At 39.4% G+C, this 22,371-nt stretch overlaps 1 protein-coding gene across 1 annotated transcript in view; it reads left to right on the plus strand.

The window, feature by feature from the left end:
* The window catches only part of tpo (thyroid peroxidase), a 32,873-nt gene that overhangs the window by 6,223 nt on the left and 4,279 nt on the right, over nucleotides 1-22,371 (plus strand). Inside the window, 4 exon segments of the mRNA XM_040023621.1 lie at nucleotides 66-260; nucleotides 1,031-1,513; nucleotides 14,709-14,967; nucleotides 18,038-18,208. Of these exon segments, the coding sequence (XP_039879555.1) occupies nucleotides 66-260; nucleotides 1,031-1,513; nucleotides 14,709-14,967; nucleotides 18,038-18,208 (1,108 nt within the window).

Here is a 22,371-nt window from a genome sequence, read left to right on the forward strand (position 1 = left end):
ATCTTGATACTTCATGTGTTGCATTACTTGAGCACTACAAAATACAAATCCTGCTTTGTCTACAGGCCCGGACAGTCAGCAGGGAAATAATGACGAGTGCTTCTAAATGGAAAGATGATTCCTATTCTCAGCTGCTGGTGGACTGGGGCCAGTATATATCCCATGACATAACCCTGACGCCTCAAAGCACCAGCACTGATGGGTCAGATGTGGACTGTTTAAAAACGTGTGAAAATGTGCATCCGTGCTTTCCCATTAAGGTAAACAGAGAATCCATCATTTTCTTTATTTTTGTTGCTTGCACTTGTTTGTGTAAAAAATAAAAATAAAAAATCCCTTTATCCTGGACTTTTGCACAACAGCAGCCCAGTGAAGCTCACCCAGTTTGATCCTGAGATAATCACATATTTAAATACATAAAATAACACAGTAATAGGTTCATTGTAGTACTTCCCAAAAAACCCCATTTACATTAAAAACAAACAAACTTTAAAATCTCTGTTGCTATGAACTCCCTGGTGGTGGTGATGGACAGAGCTGTGCATCCTTGTTTGAAAATTTCAAGAGCATGGTGTTAATGTTTTTGTCACCATGCCTGTTTGTACTATAGGACCCTCTGTACATGACAGCTAGCTTTAAACTATGGAAAAAATGGAAGCCATGGTAATCTGGAGACAGAGTGCATGAGAAAAATCTCACACCATGCATAGATGTTACAGCTAGCTAGATGACAAGTGGTCACCTGCCCAGAGTTATAGACTTCTCCAACTGCCTTTAGTTATTAGCAGGAGCCCAGTCAGTCCTTTTTAATGCCATCCTACTTTGCAGGTGACATCTGACAAAATGACACTACCTTTCACCCTGGGATAAGGCATTGCTTTATATTACATACGTTTACTTTTCCAAATGTGAATTGGGCCTTCAAAATTCCATGACAAAGACGACAACAAATACATTTGGTAGATCAGCAGTAGTTTAAAGTTTACCGGAAGCACCAAATGATCAGTAAATGATTCTATCCTCTCTGCAGATGAATGATGGTCTACAAGGCTGTATGCCATTTTTTCGCTCCACATCAGACTGCTTTGTCAATTTTCAGTCTGGTATAAGACAAGCCCTGCAGCGACAACAGCTCAATGCCATGACTTCATTCATTGATGCTTCTGCTGTCTACGGCCACAATCAAAAGCTGGAGAGCTTCCTTCGTGACCTTCCTGGCCGTAATGGAAAACTTGCTGTCAATGCCCGATTCAAAGATCCAAAAGGAAGGCCTTATCTCCCATTTGTAACCAAGCTGCCATCAGCCTGCCACCAAGATCTGCAAGGGGAAAGAGTTGAATGCTTCAGTGCAGGAGACAACCGGGTCAGCGAAGGTCTGCCTCTGACTTCTTTGCACACGCTGTGGCTCAGAGAACACAATCGAATTGCAGAGGCACTGAAACACATCAACGGTCACTGGAGCCCAGAGATGATATACCAAGAGACTCGTAAGATCATAGGTGCACTGCACCAGGTAAGTGACAACCAAACCCAACTGAATTAGGTGTAAAAAGTGACACAAAAAATTCAGTTTCAGTTGACATTTCATGTAATTCATGGAACAAACTACTGAATTTAAAAGAAAGTATCCAAAATGTTAATTTACTAGCACTCAAGTAGGCACACAAAGGTAATTAGACTGATTAATTTGATGAATTCATTTAGCTAATATTTTGGATTCTGCTCAGATTCATTTATGCAAAGTCTGCAATCTGTCATTTCAGAATAAAAGTTGCACATTTTGAAATGTAGCAGCAATCTGCAGCAGAAAGGCAAAAAAAAAGCTTTCAGCACTAAACTCTGTATTTCCAGGTTGCATCACACTTTTTCTCTTTCAAGTTTTCGCACTTTCAAGACTACTTTGCAAGTACTTGCGATGAGTCAGCATCTCCCATGCAAACTGCAGTAATGTGCAAGTAACCAAAGCAGTCACAGGAAAGTTTGTGTCACAGCACCTTCTCTGTGACCAGATTCACCTGCCTTCACATGAGGTTGATAGTCAGCAGTTTCCAGCAGCCACTCGCCAACCGGTCAAGAAATACATTTTTCCTAGTTGACCAGTGGTTGCCAACCGTCTCCAGGCCTGTGTGACTTTTTATATTGCCAATTTTGTTTTTATTATAAACATCTCAAGTAGGCTAATAGTGATTTTAGTCATTTAAAACTAAATTTAAAATTTGTCAAACCCCTGTCCCACCCTAAAGCTACTTTCAGTTTTGCATCCTTGGCCGCTCAAGGAAAACAAACATAATTCAATTTCTGCTATTTAATGTTTAACATTAACTGCCTAATATTACCACAGAAGAAGCACCGTTTGCATTCACAGGCACGCTAACCTTTGAAAAAGCTTCAAAAGGGTACTAGATCAAATTTGAGAGGGATGGTTTAGAAATGAAAGAAATGCAGGTTGTGCTCTAATCTGTGTGAAGGCAAGACAACTAAAGTTCTAATGGATTCACACGTAGTGGGGCGTTTTAGACTTTAAAATCTGGACATACCGTCCTCGATCACCAGCGCTGTTAAATAAGCGTAGCTACGACACTAGACGCAGAATATGATGAAAATAAAAGCTACTGTGATTCGCAGCTATAAAGCTTCTGCCGAGTAACACAAATGATGCCTGAGGGGGAACAAACTAATCTAGCATTTATGAGCACAGTGATTTCAGAGTCTGCAGATGCGAGTGTGTCACAATTACGTGGGAGAGCTGATATGAATGAGATGTATAAAAGAAAAGAAGCGATTCTTTTCATTTGAAGTTACTCGAGGTTATAACAGCATTGACTGTATTGTGTCTGAAGCTGCTGTGCACATGGAAAACAAACTCTGGTATTTCTGTGATGCACAGAAATTGCAGGCATACAATAAAACAACACACGACATGTACGCTCTTGTGACAATCTACAAGTATAGAAACTTATAACCTATACACTTTTTAAAAATAAAAATCTTGTATCCCTAAAGCTGAGGCAGAAAAAGTGTCTTAGACAACATTGTCTCCATTTACTGTGCTTTTCATTTTAAACCTATCTGACATTAAAAAGTGACACTGTAGGTACAATAGCAGTATGGGTCTGTAGCAGTGAGACTAAAGGATGGTTCAGGGTCGCCTGATACAGCCTCAACTATATGCTTCATCAAAAACGAAACCTTAAAAATAGAGAGGGTGTGTGTCTCCTGAAACCAAACTGGGAGCTGGTTCCACAGGAGAGAGGTCTGAAAGCTGAAGGCTCTGCCTCCCAGTCTGCATTTAGTGAACCGCAGTCTAATTCAGGGGTCCCCAATCCCAGTCCACGAGGGCCGGTGTCCCTGCAGGTTTTAGATCTCATCCTGGGTCAACACACCTGAATCACATGATTAGTTCATTACCAGGCCTCTGGAGAACTTCAAGACATGTTGAGAAGGTAATTTATCCATTTAAATCAACTGTGATGGATCAAGGACACATCTAAAACCTGCAGGGACACCGGCCCTCGTGGACTGGGATTGGGGACCCCTGGTCTAATTATTCAAGACCTTACTGAGGAAGTAACAAAAGCACAAACTAGATTTTCAACATCACTTAAAGGATTTTCTCTTTTTCACTGATCAGATAAAAGAAAGCAGTCCTGCATTGTTTTCAAGATGAATGTTGACTTCTCCCGATCAAAAATCACTCCAAGTTTCCTCACTGTGTTTCTGGTGGCAAAGGTAATCCCATCCCGAGTGCGTATCTTGTTAGACTCCATGTTTCTGAGACCTTTATAGCAGAGTACAATAACTACATTTTGGTCTGAATTTGGAAAAAGAAAATTATGCGAGACATTTATGTCTTTAAGATGTGCCTGTAGTTAAATTGATTTGTATTATCTAGCTTCAGCGTTGTTAAGTCCCTGTAACAATAACATTATTTCTACTAACAGCTCCAAAGCAGCAACTACTCGATTTCCGAGGTCGAGAAATAAATTAAACTTGAGTTAGGGTTGATGAAGCGTGTGAGATCTTCAGCAATGTGGCTTTTTGTGCCGTTTACAGTAAGTGAAGATGGAGTTCTTGTTTTAGCACCATGTATAAGAATGACAGTTCCCTCTGCGAGCTGAGCGAGACATTATGAAGATAAACAGTGAAAAGCCTTCTCTATGGGGAAAGCTCTGCTGATTTAATGAATTCAGAAGTTGTCCGACCCTGACAGCTGCTGTTTTAAGTCTGATGACTGTGAGGATCAACCAGCCATGGAATTCCCTGCTTTGCTGTCATTGCTGGTGATGCTGCAGTTTTCATATCTGAAAACTGCAACTCCTAAGCCCATAAATTGGTATAAATTGGCTGCAGGGAACCATTTTATCTTAAACACTGTTCACATTAATATTATACATATTTGCAAGTCTCTGCTTGTAGTCGCTAGAGACAGAACAACAGAAAATTATCATGCGAATCACCTTATTTTTTTTTCCAGTCAACACCTTTACCCAGCAGTTGTTTTAAAGCTTCCTCTAATAATCTTGCTCAGCACCAAACAGCTAAGAAACCTAGCTACCATTAATTTGTGCAGAAATATGCCCCTAAATAATTACTGTTAATTATCTGCCTGATTTCAAATTGTAAACTGACGTATCCACTGAACTGGTCAGTGTATTTGTAGCACTGTGTCCCTCCAGTCCACAGAAACAGCCAGTAAATGCAAGCAGCTACATTTCCTCAGTTTTGCTCCAAACAAAACACGAGTCCGTTCTTTCTTTGTAGGTTCTTGATAATCAAGTAACAGATGGCATCACAGCTATGATGGCTCTCCCATTTTATTTATTTTTATGTGTCTTTATTATCCAATAGATACGCTTTTTACTACTGCTAAAGATGAGATCACACATTTTGTGGCAGGCCAGGCTTCAGAGCTTAGCAGAAACTGTTACCATCTCAGTGGTGTTGGGTTCAGCACGTTGTGCACTACAATGACTGATTGGACTATTCTTTTCAGCTTCAGGCAGAGGGCGATTAATGATGAAGGAAGCGTGTGTACATTCTTCATGAAAAATAACAAAGAAAATGTTTTATGATTGAATGCAAAGGATTTGTTGCTTATACCGAAGGGGAGTGGTGACCCTGGCGCTATCTTAAAGTTTCCCCAAACATTTTATTAGCAAGGGGAAAATAAGTCAGATTTTGTGTGCTGACATTTGACTACAGCAGTGGATTAGAAACTAGTATTTTCAGGTGACTCAGGGACAATGCTAGGGGAAAGAGATTTACAATATTAAAAAGAGATGGCCTAAGGTGGAAGGGTTCTTTAAATAATTTGGGAGGGTGAAGCATAAAAGGCAGGTAAAGGATTTACATACTGAAGCTATGACCAGCTTGGAAAATCCCTGTATTGGAAGCAGAGTGAAAAGTGAGGGACTATCTAGTCTGACCAGCCTGCAAACCAGCAGAATGTAACGTTATCTATTTTAACCAAAGGGGGAGAAAAAAAAAAAGAATTAAAGTAGTACAGAAGGGGGGGGAGTAAGAAAATTCAAAACTAAACTACAAGCACTTTTTAATACATGACAGATTTGTTGACTGTTTTTAGCAAGGCCTGCAGACTAGGAGATCTGTTTTTTCAGATGTAGAAAATGTAATCCCACAAGCATTTGGAAAGTATGAGGCTTGACAGCAACAGCTTGATACTGATGGAGTAACTTTGAAGTAATTAAGGGCGACTGAGTAAATACCTGGTATGATGGTTTACTACTTGATGTAAACTGATGTTGGAGCAACCAGTGATGAATTAATGTTTGATTAATGTTCTCAGTGTTTGAATCAGAGAACGTACTTGTGAAGAAAGGTAGGATGAGATCATTATGAATTAATCATTGTCCAAATGAGTCACCATTACAGTATCTCCCAGCTCTAGTAAATATCATCATCTACCATCTAGTCCCGGTGTTGCCCTATCATATATGTATGTGCTCTTAATCTGAAAGGTATAAATACGGAAGTGTGTGTTCAATAAATGATGGCTCAGACGAAGGCGTGTGCCTCTGATGTAAAACTCTAACAACATGTATGTGGTTTATTCCTCCATGAGATGTGCGAGTTACCACGGTATTTCTGCCCTAGAAAATGGAACATCCAACAGGTTATGGGCCCAGAAGGGATGTGGGAAGCCGGTGGAACCGTCTGTGCTTCGACGGAGACGAGAGAAACTACAAATTGTGGGAAACAAAGTTCCTGGGAAACCTGCGGCTACTTGGGCTAAAGGCCGCCATTTTGGACGAGCCCGGCAAGTCGGAGGAAGAAGACAAGGACTTGGATGAAAAGAATGAAGTAGCTTATGCAGAGCTAATCCAAGTATTGGATGATAGAAGTCTTTCACTCGTGATGAGAGATGCCAGGGATGACGGACGGAAAGCGTTGGGAATTCTGAGAGAGCACTACGCCGGTAAGGGGAAACCATGTGTGATTAGCCTGTACACAGAGCTAACGTCGCTACAGAAAACGCCCAGCGAGAGCGTCACAGACTATATGATAAGGGCTGAGACTGCCATTACAGCTCTGAGGAATGCAGAAGAGACATTCACACCTGGAAGACACTTCATGGAGTTAGCTGACGGGACGAGGACGAGTGGGGTCGCACTGAAGAGGGGAGATGTGGAGGTCTATCTACAAGACAGCGAGGGACGAAAGGTGAAGGCGACACTAGAGGGAGCACTTTACATTCCCTCTTACCCGCAAGATATCTTCTCGGTCCAGGCGGCGACGGCCAAAGGAACCTCAGTAACCTTCAAGAAGGGCTGCAACCAGCTTATCCATAAGAACGGGACAAGGTTTAAGATAAGTGAATATGAACGCCTATACTATTTGAACAGTGTTACATCTGATCATTATGTTGACAACGACGAATGCAATGGCTGTCATGATGTAGAAACTTGGCACAAAATCCTCGGCCACTGTAACTATGAGGACTTGGTTAAACTAGAGAACATTACCGAGGGTATGAAAATAAAAGGTAAAGCTAAACATTACCAAGATTGTGAAGTGTGTATAAAAGGGAAATTTATCCAAACCAGGAATAGAGAGCCTGACGAAAGAGCAGAAGAAGCATTAGAGCTAGTGCACACTGACTTAGCTGGACCGATAGAACCAGAAGCTAAAGACGGGTTCAGGTACACGTTAGCATTTACTGATGATTACTCAGGCACAATGTTTGTGTACTTTCTAAAGGCTAAAAGTGACACCGTAAAAGCAACTGAAAGATTCTTGGCAGACGTCGCCCCCTATGGGCAAGTAAAGAGAATCAGATCAGACAATGGAACTGAATTTACATCTAAAGAGTTTCAGACATTGTTAAATAAAAACACGATAAAGCATGAGACATCAGCGCCGTATTCACCTCATCAGAATGGGACTGCCGAGAGACAATGGCGAACACTTTTTGAAATGGCACGGTGTATGTTGATTGAAAGTAACCTGCCAAAGAGATTATGGACTTATGCTGTTATGACTGCCGCAGTAATTCGTAATAGGTGTTACAACAGACGCACAAAGCAAACCCCTTATTACATGCTGACAGGAAAGAAGCCAGACATGTCGAGGATGGGGATTTTTGGATCAGTTTGCTACGGTTACGGACACAACAAAAAGAAGTTAGATGCGAGATGTGACGAAGGAGTTTTTGTGGGTTACGATAAAAACAGTCCGTCGTATCTAATCTACTAAAACAGGATGAGTTCTTAGACATAGGTTGGTCAAGTTTCTCACTAAAGGTTTAGTTGAGCACCAAACCCAGACCACTCAGGATGATGACGATGGAGATGATGATTTGACTCCAGGGGACATCTTGAAGTACCCCGCTAGAACGGACAAAACAGGGAATGACCAGAGATCAAATGAAAGTATGATCCTTGAACCTGAAAGTGACATTCAGGACAATGTCATAAATGATGCACAAATCTCAGACAAACAGAGTGATAGAACAGAGTCTGAACGATATCATAAACGAAACAGGAGAAGGCCAGATGACCTGAAAGACTATGTCCAAACTGCAGAAGACGACCAAACATCGCTGACTGTAGATTACTGTTACAGGGTGATGTATAACATACCAAAGACATTTGAAGAAGCTATGCAGTCATCGAACTCTAAGTGTTGGTCAGATGCTATGGAAGATGAAATGAGATCCTTGAAAGACAATAATACGTTTACTCTAACCACGCTGCCAGAAGGTAAAAATGCAGTGGGAGGGAGATGGGTGTATGTGATAAAAGAGAACCCGAATCGGACTAAAACATTTAAAGCAAGATATGTTGCTAAAGGCTATAGCCAAGTTCAAGGCATTGATTACAAAGAAACCTTTTCGCCGACTGCAGATATGACATCAGTGCGTACTCTGATGCAATTAGCAGTACAGTACAACTTTAAACTCCATCAAATGGATGTGAAGACTGCTTATTTGCACGCCCCAATCGATTGTGAGGTGTATATGCAGCAACCAGAAGGTTTTGAAGTAAAATCAGACACAGGTGAAAAACTGGTCTGCAAACTAAACAAATCACTATATGGTTTGAAACAATCTGGCAGGAACTGGAATAAGATGTTACATGACCATTTATGTGAAAAAGGTTACAAACAAAATCCTGTAGACCATTGTGTATATTCCAGACAGACAGCGAGTGAGACAGTGATTCTTATCATCTGGGTTGATGATGTAATCATAGCTGCCAACAGTGAAGACGCTATCAGAAACCTAAAACAAATGTTGAATGAGAAATTTAAAATGAAGGATCTTGGTGAGCTCAAACATTTCTTGGGTATTGACTGTATACAAGAGAACCATGAGATAAGACTAAACCAGACACGGTACGTCACAAAAATCCTGGAAAGGTTCAAAATGTCTGACTGTAAGCCACGTTCTACTCCTTGTGAACTCAAAAATGACTTTGGTGCACATGGTGAATCAGTTGATTCAGGAAAATATAGAGAATTAGTGGGCAGTTTGATTTACCTAATGACATGTACAAAACCAGATTTGAGTTGGATAGTGAGCAAACTGTCACAATCCCTGTCTGAGCCAAAAGAGCATCATTGGACAGCAGCAAAACATGTATTACGTTACCTTAAGGGGACACTAAACAAAGAGCTGTGCTATAAAAGGATAGAAGGAAACCTAAATCTTATAGCATACAGCGATGCAGATTGGGTCACAGATTTGAGTGACAGGAGAAGTACAACGGGTTATTGTTTTGTACTATCCAAAAATGGGCCAGTGATCTGCTGGAAAACCAGGAAGCAAGCTACAGTAGCTTTGTCAACGTGCGAGGCAGAGTACATGGCGATGACCACCACAGTACAAGAAAGCTTATACCTCTCACAGCTACTTAATGGCATGGACATTAAAAGGCAATATTCACCAGTTACCATTCTTGCAGACAATCAAGGTGCAATTGCATTGTCCAAAAATCCTATAAACCGTCAAAGATGTAAACACATCGACGTCAAGTATCATTTTATTAGGTCTGCTATAACTGAGAAGGAAGTACAAGTTAAATATTGTGCAACAGAAGACATGGTAGCAGACATCATGACTAAGTCTGTAAGTAAAGTGGAAATAGATAAATTTACGCATATTTTGTTTGGAACATAAATGTTAATATGTGAATATCATGTAAATATGTATATCATGTAAATGTGTAATGTACAGTGTTAAGAGCAAGTGGGGGTGTTGCCCTATCATATATGTATGTGCTCTTAATCTGAAAGGTATAAATACGGAAGTGTGTGTTCAATAAATGATGGCGCAGACGAAGGCGTGTGCCTCTGATGTAAAACTCTAACAATGTGTATGTGGTTTATTCCTCCATGAGATGTGCGAGTTACCACGGTATTTCTGCCCTAGAAAATGGAACATCCAACACCCGGATTAGGAGTCGCTAAGTTGTGATCGAATAATTATTTAAAGTGAAAGGAAACATGTAAAGGAAAATTCATACAGACTTCAGGGGATCAGGCTGCTTTTACACTCCACTGTATAATGCATGTATGAAATGCATGAAAGCCCAAAGTTCAGAAGATTGACTACAACATATGCATTTTTCCTTACAGCAACAGTTTTACCTGTTGTCCTCAAATATCACTTCATTCCAGAGATTGGACTAAAAAAATGCAACATATGCCAGAAATAATAAACTAAAAACAATATGCTTATTTTTCATGATCTAATGCAACTCCATTCTCCTTTCCTTGTTTAAGATTTCTACAAACAATGTAAAATTATTTAGATCAATCACCTACCTCAGCTGATCTGAAGGGACATCAGAAGTGCAGAGGGAAGGTGAACTGACACTCTGAGAAGGGAGACTGAGACGTTGTACACACAGGAGGGTGACTGTGGTAGTGGACATGTGTGGGGGAAAATCACACAGCTGAACTGAATCTAACTGATGAGACAAGGGAAGCAAAACTGAACATAACAGAAGGGAGACTATCAAAATAAAACAGGAAGTAACAGAATGCAGGAATGCATACTTGAAAAAAAGATAGTGAGTGAAACGAACATAGTGACAAGAAAGACTTTATACAGAAGACAGAGCACAAAGATGAGACCAGAACAGACAGGATACGAAGGGAACGAAAGTCGTCAAATAAGGAACTGAAGAAAAGTTGAAGGCAGAATCACCAGGAGAAAATATTCTCAAAGGACTAAATAGAGAACTGCAAGAGATAAGACTCAGGACCATGAAATAGATGAACTTCGATCAGTTAGTACGCTGTATATTCTGGATTTAGAGAACTTATTAACCACTACTTTCTTCATGCAAGGCAGCAACTGGACAAGTAGCAGATTTTATTACAGCAGCATCACGTTGGGTTTAACAGGATATTTTTGAAAATGGAAAACATATCAGCAGGTTATGGCATGAAACAGAAAACATGCTTATATTTAAGATTGACATGATCTGCACCACTTCGTTTTGTTCACTGTTTTCATGAATTAGAGCAGTAATTATCTGCTTTCATTTCATAGGAAGGATAGTCCAGTGAATCTTTTGGTAAAAGATGTAATAAAGACCCACCTTTCCTTATTATTTAGAGATTTTGTCCAGCTTTTAATTGTGAAACTTTCCTAAGCAAATCTGACTATTCGTAGACATTCTCAGTTTTCAGTAACTGGTGAAGTTTTTGGGCCTTTTTCTGTTAAAAATGTTGACGGTTAATCAGGTTTTCAGTCTAATGAGTTGTTAATTAGAGAAAAAAAAACATGTTTGCTTTTTTCCACAGTAGACATTTTCTGTGGAGCCAACAGAGAAAAAACACAGATGAAACTAATTTTGTTAACAGTGACTCATTTCCATTAAGTGTGAGCTCTTGTATGCAAAATAAAAACACTGGAACTTGATGTAGGCGTCATTAACGTTGTCAATCACTGATTAGGTGAGAAAGAAACCAACCAAAATAAACAGATAGGAACTAAACAGGGTCACTCGAGATGCAAGAGTGTTCGAGAAACCATTCAGTAACACTTGTCTAAACAACTTACCTGCCACAGCTATTAACTTCTAATTCTTAATAATAATTGAGGCATACATAGCAGCGCCACTGAGAAGGATCTTTAATATCAGGACTGAAATGTCTTCCTGTAATGTGGAAGTTTGCTGTAATTGTGTCCCTCTGGGGGGAAAAGCATCTAACTGCAGTCCTTTCAGCAGCTATCAGCTCCTTGTTGTGCTTTTCGGTCCATATGGTTGAATCCCAACAGCTCTCACGAAGCCCTCCACCCCCTCCACCCCACTTTAAAATCCTCCTGCAGCTGTTCCCGACAAACAAGCTCACACGGGGTGAGTGTTTTTTAGAATGCTGTTTTCATTTTGCATTATTCTTGACAAGCTACTGTAAAAGCACAACTTTAATGCTTTAAATTATGCACTACATCAGTAATTGCTAACAGAAAAACCCACTTTCAGGCCAAAGGTAGGTAGCAATTAGGCTGGGAAGTGTTTTAAGGCGGATGCCAGTAGATGCATACCTGCAGACGTAGTACGGTATGTTTCTGTGGCTACACTGTTTACGTCAGAGTTATCAATCCAAAAATATTGGTCAGTTGCCCCCTCCATTCTAACTGTACTGGAATACTAATTATAAAAATCTAATTTAACTGATCTGCATAGAAATGGAGATTTGTTTTCTTCTGGTTGGACATCAACAGGAATGCGAGCAAATATGTTATGGATGTTTACATTGTTTGACCGTGTGGCTGTCGTACTGCATTGCTCCTCCTACACCGGGTATGCTACAACACTAACAGAGACTGGGTGTGTTTAAAGTATATACAGAAAACATTTCTTTGAAGATTACACATTTTAGCATGGACATAAAAATCAAAGCCAGAAATGCACACACTCACAACGTACTCTAATTAGAAGAAAACACTTAAATAGGTCACCATATGGAAACAACTTAATGAAAAGCTTTACACCCGAGTCAGCAAAAGGTTTGTGTTATTATTTTGTATCATTAAATATTCCCATGTACTAAAAAAATAACATAAAATCTGCAGCTCAGGCTGTGAGTGAAAACAGTGGGGAGCAGGCAGGTGAAACTATCCGTACTTTGTTTCCAGTAGACTGTTTGTGGGCAGCCACTTGAAAACATCACTCTACAAGACTTGCAGAACAAACAGACTGAAAGGTCAGAAGCCATTTCAATGCAGAGAGAAAGTCTATTATTTGCAGGAAACAAGAAATGATCAGCTAACAACATCTGGTTTCATTCTGACTTCAATCACAGTGCACAGTTGTGAAGGGCTTTTGCTTTTCCAGAAGTGTAGAGGCAATATCATTATGTTCTATTTAGTTGTAAAGTGGGAGAGACATAGCGGGAGAATTATTGTTAAAAAGAAAGGAGAAAAAAAACGATACAGTTTGAAGGGCCAGACCTGCTTTGCCTAAAGTGCTTCAGTCCATTAAGTAAGAGCCTCAGCTGTTTAACAGCATCACATTTATGAGCTTCATTATCTGAAAATTCAATTCAACTTCAAATCATACAGCGTGCAATAACAATTAGAAAATAATTCTGTGAATTTACTTGTTATTTTATTAAAGGAGCTCTTTTAAAATTCCGTACTGCACTTTTATTAAGGTTTGGGGCTTTCTCCAAGCCAGAAAAATCAAAGGCCATCCCAAGATAGCCTGGCTTTTAACCCCTAGTACAGTATGGATTACATTTCCAGGAGCCTTCTTCTTATAATGCAGCTGGGTGAATTAGAAGGTGAGGAATAAATTTCAAGCAAAAAAAAAAAAAAAAAAAAAGCCTGGCATGTTGTAAAGGAGATAAAATGAAGTGTGTGAAAAGTTGAACACAAGCACAAGCTCATTAAATGGAATACTAAACCCAACACTCATCAGCCACAAAATGAAAACCACCTGCATAAGATTGTATACGTGGCCTTCATGCTGCTAAAACAGCTTTGACCCACTGAGGCCTGGAAATGAGATCCATTAAGGTGTTTGACAGTTGGTCCTTTGCAACCTGTGAATTGTAAAGTGGGCCCTCTGTGGGTTGAGGGTTCAAACCTTGGGATATTTCCTGTTTTTAAGTAATTATTTTGCAGTTTTGTGATGTATCTGCATGTGTCTGCAATGGGAGGCTGCTGGAGTCACCATGGAATGAGTAAACAGTTTGCATCAGTGTTACCAGCAGCACATTCCAGTTTAATATGATGATGAATTTCATTAACTTCACTTGTTGGTAGTTTTAATGTAATGTCTGATCAGCCTGTCTGATCTGTAATTGGTGGACTGCAATAGTCTAATATATGGTTTTGGTTACTATCCTGTAATATGTGACTCACTGGGCTCCTGTACTTGGTAGATACTTCAGTTTCTTGTCTTGAACCTGAGGAAAGTTTTTTTTTCTCACTTTTCAGTCATGCTCAAAACCTCTTTGAATTGTTTTTCCAGGAGCCAAATTCCAGATGTGATGTGGCCTGAGTTCATAAAAAATCTTATATGAATTTGAGCTGATTTTCTGTCAGTTGTCACCGTGACTTTTCTCTGACTTTTCTTTTTTCCTCCTGTTTTTTTCTGTTTAGGCAGTACAGAGTTTAGACTTGCTAAACTCTGTATTGGTGAAGGTTGTGTGGGCCACATGAAGCCTGAGGGGAATACCTGGTTTTTCCATCTTTCCCATTGTGCTCTAATCATTTCATCTAAAAAATGTGCATAAAATCCAAATTGGTTATTTTACTGTGTGTGGTTCCAGTGCTTCCTTTTGCAATAAATAACTAACTGATGTAAAAATGATGGACGATATCTCACTAATGTATGTGTTGGCTTCCGTGCATTTTTGTGTGTGTGGGGTTGCACCCTTGTGACATGAGTCGAGATTCGGGTGCTGAAGTGAGGCATTTATAAATAGTGATGAGGACAGATGAAATTCTCTGCAGTAAACCGTGAGGAAACAAGTGTGCAATCACAGCCAGGGTTATTATACAAGTAGACATTTCACTGGTAATCCTACAGGGATTCCTTTAGCTGTATGTATATACACATTCACAGATATCATTTCAGGCATTCAAAGAGGATATTTTGTATTTATTTGTAAAGTATGCTTCTATTCAAACTCAGTATAGACTTTAGAATTTGGTGATACACACATAAAATCTTTTGCGCTTTTTCCCTTTTTCTGATGTCCATCCATTTTCTTTTTTTGATTCCCAGATCATAACCCTAAGAGACTATGCTTCAAAAATTATTGGCCCAGAGTCCTTCAAACATTACATTGGTCCCTACAGGGGGCACGATCCATCTGTGGACCCCTCTATCGCCAACGTGTTCGCCACAGCCGCATTCAGGTTCGGCCATGCTACCATCTCCCCAATCCTCTGCAGACTGAATGAGAGCTTCCAGGAGGATGAGCGCTTCCCCCACTTGAGACTGCACAATACTTTATTCAGTCCATGGAGAATAGTCAAAGAAGGTCAGTGCACTCGTATGAGAATGGAAACCAATAACACATCCTGCAAGCACAGTAAACACACCGAAAGAAAGGAGGAAGAAGAAAAATACTCTTTTTAGGTCAGCTTCAGAATCAGCTGCACACATGCAGTTTAAAAAAATGTACACAAGCAGGATCGGAATTTTTGTTTTCTATAAAAAACCCAGAAAATGAGCGATACAGTGTGCACCCATTCACAGGAAGAATAATCGATCGTACAGGCTGTAGGGACCTTTTTTTTCATTGCCACTTCATGTTTTAACCTATTCTTTAATTTGACCAGAACATCAAGGTTATACATTTTTCAGCAGAACATTTTGGTATTGTGACCATTATGATCAAACTAACTGAAAACCCAAACAGCAGCAAAGGGACACATGTATTAGTGAGTAGTGTCAAGTTTCCACTTGGACGTTTGGTCCAGCCGTGTAGCTTAGCTTTCTGACGTTTGCATATATTTTGTTTTGCCACATTTCTTTTATTCACCGTTTTCCTCAATATTAAATAACAGCAAGAAGATTGTAAATCATTCTGATGATTGTGATGGGTTATATGAGAGAGCAATTGTATGTTTGTTAAGTCTTTAAATCTGAAAAAGAATAATATGCTTTGTCTAAATTATTAAGTAAAATATATCAATGTTCATACTTGGATTCGAGCTCTCAAATTCTTCAGAAAATATGTTGTTTTCTAGCCACTAAATACTTCAGTGGTCAGCTTATTCAGGTTGAGGCTGTGTATACTTGTTTTTTTTTAGAGGTTTTTGCCTGCTGGGAATGAAAATGATACATTGAGTCTCAACAAAATCAGAAATGCCACGCACAGTCTTTCTGCTGTTCTCTTCATGTCTGCATGCTACTCTGGCTTTCTCCAGTATCCCCCCCCCCCCCCCCCCAAAAAAAATGCATAAGGTTAGGTTAACGACTGATTCTACATTGGTTGTAGATATGAGTCAGCGCATGACTCTCTGTGTTGATGCTGCAACAGACTGGCACCCCACCTCTTGCCCCCTTGATAGCTGGAATAGGCTCGACATGTAGCTCCCTTGTGATGTTGAAGTGGATAACCTGAAGTGGATGGATGGATGGATCGATGAACAACTGTGACACACTCACCTTTTATCATATCCTAAAGATCAGAATTTCTGGGTCTGCTTACAAAAGTTTGAGGTGTTTTCATTTTTACTTTAAAATACTTTTCACTGTATTTCCATACAGGCTTATAGCTGTGCGCAAAGTGTGAAAAACAGATCCATAATAATTAGAACACTTACTTGGCTGAAATTCACATTGAAGATCATGTTGTCTGGCATGTGCAGACAGCCTCCAGCATTCCTGTACCATGCTTTTGGAAATACTGTTACAACCACATATGCTATATGGTGTGCAATTTTATCCTGGAAGTCAAACATTCTGTTCTGTTTCAAACTAGCTCAAATTTTGTGTGAAGGATCAATTTCCAAACCTAGATTGAGCACATCAGGTGAGTAGTGAGATCAAGAGTATGCTTGTTTTTTTTTTCTTTCTTTCCCTTAGTCTTCATCAGGCTGTGCACCATAAATTCATCCCCCAGGGTGGGAATGCCGGTATCAAATTTGACTGTTATGTCCTGAGGGAGAGCATTCAGAAGAAATGATCTGAACTGCAGTGCTTGCCAGAAGGACATCTCATGCTGGCTCAGAGCTAACTGAAAACACAGGACGTTTTTGGTTTTTTTTGCCCACACCAACAGAATCTTCGCTCACCACCTGGACCACTCGTCGGATTTGGCTCTCTGCAACTTAGTCCACTTCTTGAAAATGAAAAACAAGTTGATGGGTCACTGTTTGGCCACACTGGAGGAGATCCAGCGTGTATCACGGATGGAGCTTGATGCACTGACAGAATGCGACTGTGAAAAGTGTCATTTTTTCCCCACAGTGGCTCTGCGATCGACCTCCACTTGCCATCGCCATTCCATACGTCATCATTCATCGTCTTTTGAAGCAGTTAACACGAACTTTCATGTTGTCAGAACGTTGCAATTGGTTCTCATGAATCTCATTTGATATTTTGTAATATAAAAATAATGAGAGATATTTAATCCACTTTAAAACTTCAACATCCATTTTTGAAATAAAAAACAAACACAAAACAAATAGTTATATATTATAATATTCATACTATATTATATTATGGTCAATTCACAATAATATTTATAGTACATTAAAACCATACTGCACAAAAACCTATTAACAGCAATTCACTGACCCAGAAAACCTTGTGTTGCTTTTTCTTACTGGGACCCATAGTGAGCGTCTCCACTGTGACGCTCACTATGGTGCGTCACAGCAGAAAGACTGAGATGACATTTCTCAGCCTTTCTGCTGAGAAATGTCATCTGGGTAGATTGACTTTGTGGATCCTATTATTTTTACTGCCCTGACCCCATGACATTATACAATAAAATGTGGTCTACTTAGCTCTTCACCAGCTGGTCTCACATTTAAATGGATTATGCTACCTCAAATATTATCTTGACACCAGTTGGGATGTTTTGCTGACCTCCAGTGGCTGAAGCTGTTACCTTGCTGCTTCCTTGCTGTGTTCAGTTGCCTTACAACTGAAAACCACGTTTATTACTTTTATAAAACTGTATAAAAATGTATTGTCATGATAACTAGCATGTTCATCCTCAACAGTCCATTCATTCTATTTGCTGAAAAGAAATGTTTGGACAATGAAGGGCCCCTGGGAAGTACCAAATCCAAGTGATTTCTGAGCAGCAACAATGAAAGCATCCAGTCCAGAGAAAACAGTACCTTCCAACCATATGTTGTTTTTCTTGTCATTGTGGTCAACCCCTGGATTATAGTCGGGCTGTATTCCAAAAAAAATGAATGAGGTTTTCGCGGTTTAATAACATTGCAATATATTATCTTTTTAATAGAGAAAAAAACAAAAAAGAAATACAAAGTCACAGTCTTAACAGCAACCCACAACAACACATGAACTATAAATAATAATTAATACTAATGACTCTGGAAAAATAAGTAATAGGCTTTTGTTTCTAGGGGGGATTGAAGCAGTCCTGAGAGGCGTAATTGGATCTGCAGCGTCAGCTGTTAGCGCAGACATGCTGTTGGCTGATGAAGTAACAGAGAGGCTAGTGGTCCTTGATACACTGAAGCAGATGGACCTGGCTGCGCTGAACCTGCAGAGAGGACGAGATCACGGCCTCCCAGGTAAGATCTTGGCTGAGAGTCAGATCTGTCATTCAAATGCCATTAGATTATCCTCGTCAAATCAAAGCGACAGTAACCACTCCACACCCTGTTTAAAAAAACAAAAAAAAACCCCACATCATTTGTCCTTCCCTTTGTCAACAAACTGTGTTTCTTAGTAACCATTGACAAACCATTGACATATTTAATGGGTGGTCATTAATATGAGTACTCTGTTGTTGCTTCCTGGTTCCTTACAGTGTGGACAATAAGGAATGAGCAGTGCTGTAATAAATTACTTTTTAGCTTGGAGCTATGTAGGCCCACAAGGACGAAGTAGATATAGGAGTGAAATTTTAAAACTAACAATACAAGAACAACATGAATTTTGGTATTTGTTTAAAAAGAAAAAGAAAAGAAGTGATCTGGCAAACAATCCTGCTTTTCTTGATTTGTTATTGTAAAGCTGACAGATGAGGCTTTATGAGTCATAAAGCCTGATAAGCACAAAAACATTATCTACGCTGATCCAAATCAAACACATCACTCCCCTAAGCATCCCAGAGCATTTCACACTGATTCTGGGACGCTATTTGTGTTCATTTAAAGGAATAATAACACAGTATGGGAATTAAATTTATTTAATCTCTCACCAAGCATGCAAACAACATGATCAGTGACTGATGTTGTCCTTTCTCCTCATTTCTGCGTTTTCTCTTCTTACCGTCTCTCCTGACACCAGGAGAATAAAAACCAAGGCAATCATAAAGCGCTATATCACCGGAAACACCTGTGCATTATTTACCCAAGCTTTCATGCCCAAGCCAGCTCTGCCTTCTGCTCCTGTCAATGATCTTGTTTCAGTTCTAAAGTTTTGACTGTATTAATGCCATTGCTCCCACAAAGATCAAAGTTATCCCTGAAAAGAAAAAAAGGCACCATGGAGGAACGCCAAGCTGGTAAAAGCTCAAAACAGAGAGCAGACAGGCAGAACGCAGGTGGTGGAAAACAAAACTTCACGTTCATTATGACATGTATAAAAAAAGACTGCAGCTTGAAAGTTGAGTCCCTTTTTTTCTTAGATTGGTAATCAATATAACACACACACCTTAATGCATGAAATAGCTGTGCATCTTTTTTAAAGTTGACAGTCTGTGAGGATAAAGTTTGTATTCATATACACTGGTGAAAATAACTATTTGAATTTGTAAGTTTGCCCACTTAGAAAAGAAAGAAATGAACTGTCTCTAATTTTATGGTAGTTCTATTTTAATGGAGAGAGTCATTGAATGAAATAAGCATTTAATCCCCAAACAAAACATGACTTACTCTACTACTTTGTGGAGAAACCCTTGTTGGCAAGCACTGCAGTGAACCCTTTGTTGTACTTTGCCACCATTTTTTTTACACAACTCGAAAGACGAAAGACGAAAGACGAAAGACACTCTGTAAAACTTTTAGGTTTCTTTGCTTCTGTTTGGCAACTCAAAGCTTCAGCTTCTTCCATAGAATCGTGTTCTAATAAAGTGAAGGAGGTTCTTGTCGATAATTATATGGTACATGGACCTGTCCACTGAAGCAGCAGAAAAACAACCCCAAAGCATAATGTTCCCGACTTTGTGCTTGATTGTGTGGGTGGTGCTCTTTGAGTCATACTCTCTTACGTCAAACGGGTCAAATTGATTGCAAAGAGCTCAATTTTAATTTATCTGACCAAAGCACTTTTTCCCAAGCCTTCTCTGTTCACTGGCAAATAGAGAAACTTAAGATGGGCGTGTAGATATGTCTTCTTTAGCCAGAGGAACTTGTCGGCAGTGCCTTATCAGTGGTGTTCTTGGTGGTGACGGTGGTCCCAACTGCTTTCAGATTATGAACAAGCTCCTCCTGTGTAGTTTTGGGCTGATCCACCACCATCTGCAAAATTATGAAACAAGACCTTGCACGGAGTTCCAGATTAAGGTCTGTCGATGGCTGTTTTATATTTCTTCCATTTCCAAACAACTCCACCAACAGTTGTCATCTTCCCACCAAGCTTTTTGATGGTCTTGTAGCTTTGTGAGCATTTCTCTAAGTGAGCAAACTTGCAGATTCAAATAATCCCCTCACAAGAGGAGTCATGAGAAAGAAAGAAAAAAAAAACCCCAGAATATCACAAGAAAACGGCAATATAGAAAGTAGCACTATGAAAGAATCCTATACAGCCAGGTGCGTTTGAAGCATTAATGCAGAATGATAGATGAGTTCAATAATGTCATAGCAGCTAGAGTCAGATTTAGGTTATTGTGTGCAGTTCTGTTCAGATCCCTTCATGTCTTAAGGGAAGTAAATGAGAGTATGGTGAGTCGGGTTAAGGTGGAAAGAGTGGATTTGAGCTCCTGATTTTTTTTATTCTTAATGTCATGCCAAATTTCCACAGCCATTGCTAAATGTGAAGAATGGTCACCTCTACTCAACAGGGGACACATCCATTATAATCACATGGGTGCCAGAAAAAACAAAAAAAAGCAAAAAGTGTGGCATCCAGGCTGTGGTTGCACAGTTTGTTTATGGGGAAGAACTGTACCAAAGGGTGAGCTGTAATCAGCAAAAATGATCTTTTGATTCATTTTCCAGGTGAGAGAGCACTATCTGCATAGCTGTAGAGATCTGTTAGGGCTGCATATATACTGTAGGGAAGAACTCGCATGAGCTTTTAGCCTTCTTTTATGCTGCTTGTTTTACAGCAGAGTACTCTGTACTCTGCACCAATTTGATGGTCCAATTTAAAGTCACTGTCCACAGCAGCCCAGCAGTGGTTGATTGTGATAAGCACACGTTAAGCAGGATCCACCCATCCATGAATGAACCAATCTACAGTAGCTGTCATAGGGAGAACGGCGGGGTACATCCTGGATAGGTCGCCAGCCACTGGCTTCCTGCATCTTGAGTTAATAAATAATTAAATCAGATAGGCAGTTTAATAAGCATATCAATCAAGTGGATTTTACTTGCCCTGCAGTCTGGCATTTCTTCCAGCTTCCATGATGACACGAACTCAGGAAATCAGAAAGTAATATCACCTGATTCTCTCACCTGCACGCTACATGCTTCCCTTTTTTCTTTTCATTCATTTTTGTCACAGTACTTTTCTTTAGCATTTAGCAGTAATGTTAAAGCTATAGAATGGGAAGCTAGCATCAACTTAGTTATGTTATTACATGACAGGAAATCTCAAAGGGAAAATGACTGAAAATATGCACAGACGGATTCTCCTGGAACACAATCAGTTATTCACTTAAAATACAACGTCTGTACTTGAGGGGGGGAAAAGAGCTTTGTGATAACTTGAAAAGGGACTAAGATGAAAGTGAAAACAAATAATTTAAAAAGTATTAATTGCTTTACAAGTAATGTTTGACAAAATGGAAATTTAGCTATTCTTTTCAACATTTTCAACAGTTGATCTGTATATGATGTGTTCTCAAAGTTATCTGGTTATTTCATATTTCATGCCTTTGAAAAGAAACTGAATGCTAATTTTGTGATATAATGCTGCATGAGAATATATTTAAAGCTGTAAAAAGTGCTAGTTTAGATTAATAGAGCACCTATGCCTGTAGCAGGAAAGCCTGTGGCATTCGTGTTCACTCATAGGTCAAGGTTTTTCTATTTTTTTGCAATGCATTCTATTGACTTTCCATGCAAGTTTAATCTTTTTTTTTTTTACTGTACTTAAATCTTTTGAAGCATTTTGAATTGCCTTGTGTCTGAAAGGTGCCAAAACCTTGCATTGCCTAGTTTAACTCCACTGACTTTACACATCAGACTTTTGGGAATTGTTATTACCAATGTGAAAAAAGCTTTTTGCAGTTCCAGTGCAGCTGTGCTGAATCTCATATCCAAGGACCATGCCTTTTCCCTGGAACTTTTAGTAAAACGGTTATCAAGGCTATCTTTATCACTCTCTTTATTTTTATCTTTATATGTCTTTAACTTCTAGTCAATGACATATACAGCATTAATTTAAGCAAAAGCTTTTTAAAAAAATATTTAAAAAAAATACGACATAAGAAAGACAACTTTGTGCACCACTAAAAACAAGACAGACAATCTTAGACTTTAGTTTTAAATCAATGGGTTGTTTTCATTTGGTCAAGATCACATTTTTGTGTCAGAGAAATCAGAGAAACGATGCTGCAGTGAGC

Source organism: Simochromis diagramma, unplaced genomic scaffold (genome assembly GCF_900408965.1).
Source record: "Simochromis diagramma unplaced genomic scaffold, fSimDia1.1 OVJJ01000303.1, whole genome shotgun sequence".
Classification (NCBI taxonomy): Eukaryota; Metazoa; Chordata; class Actinopteri; order Cichliformes; family Cichlidae; genus Simochromis; species Simochromis diagramma.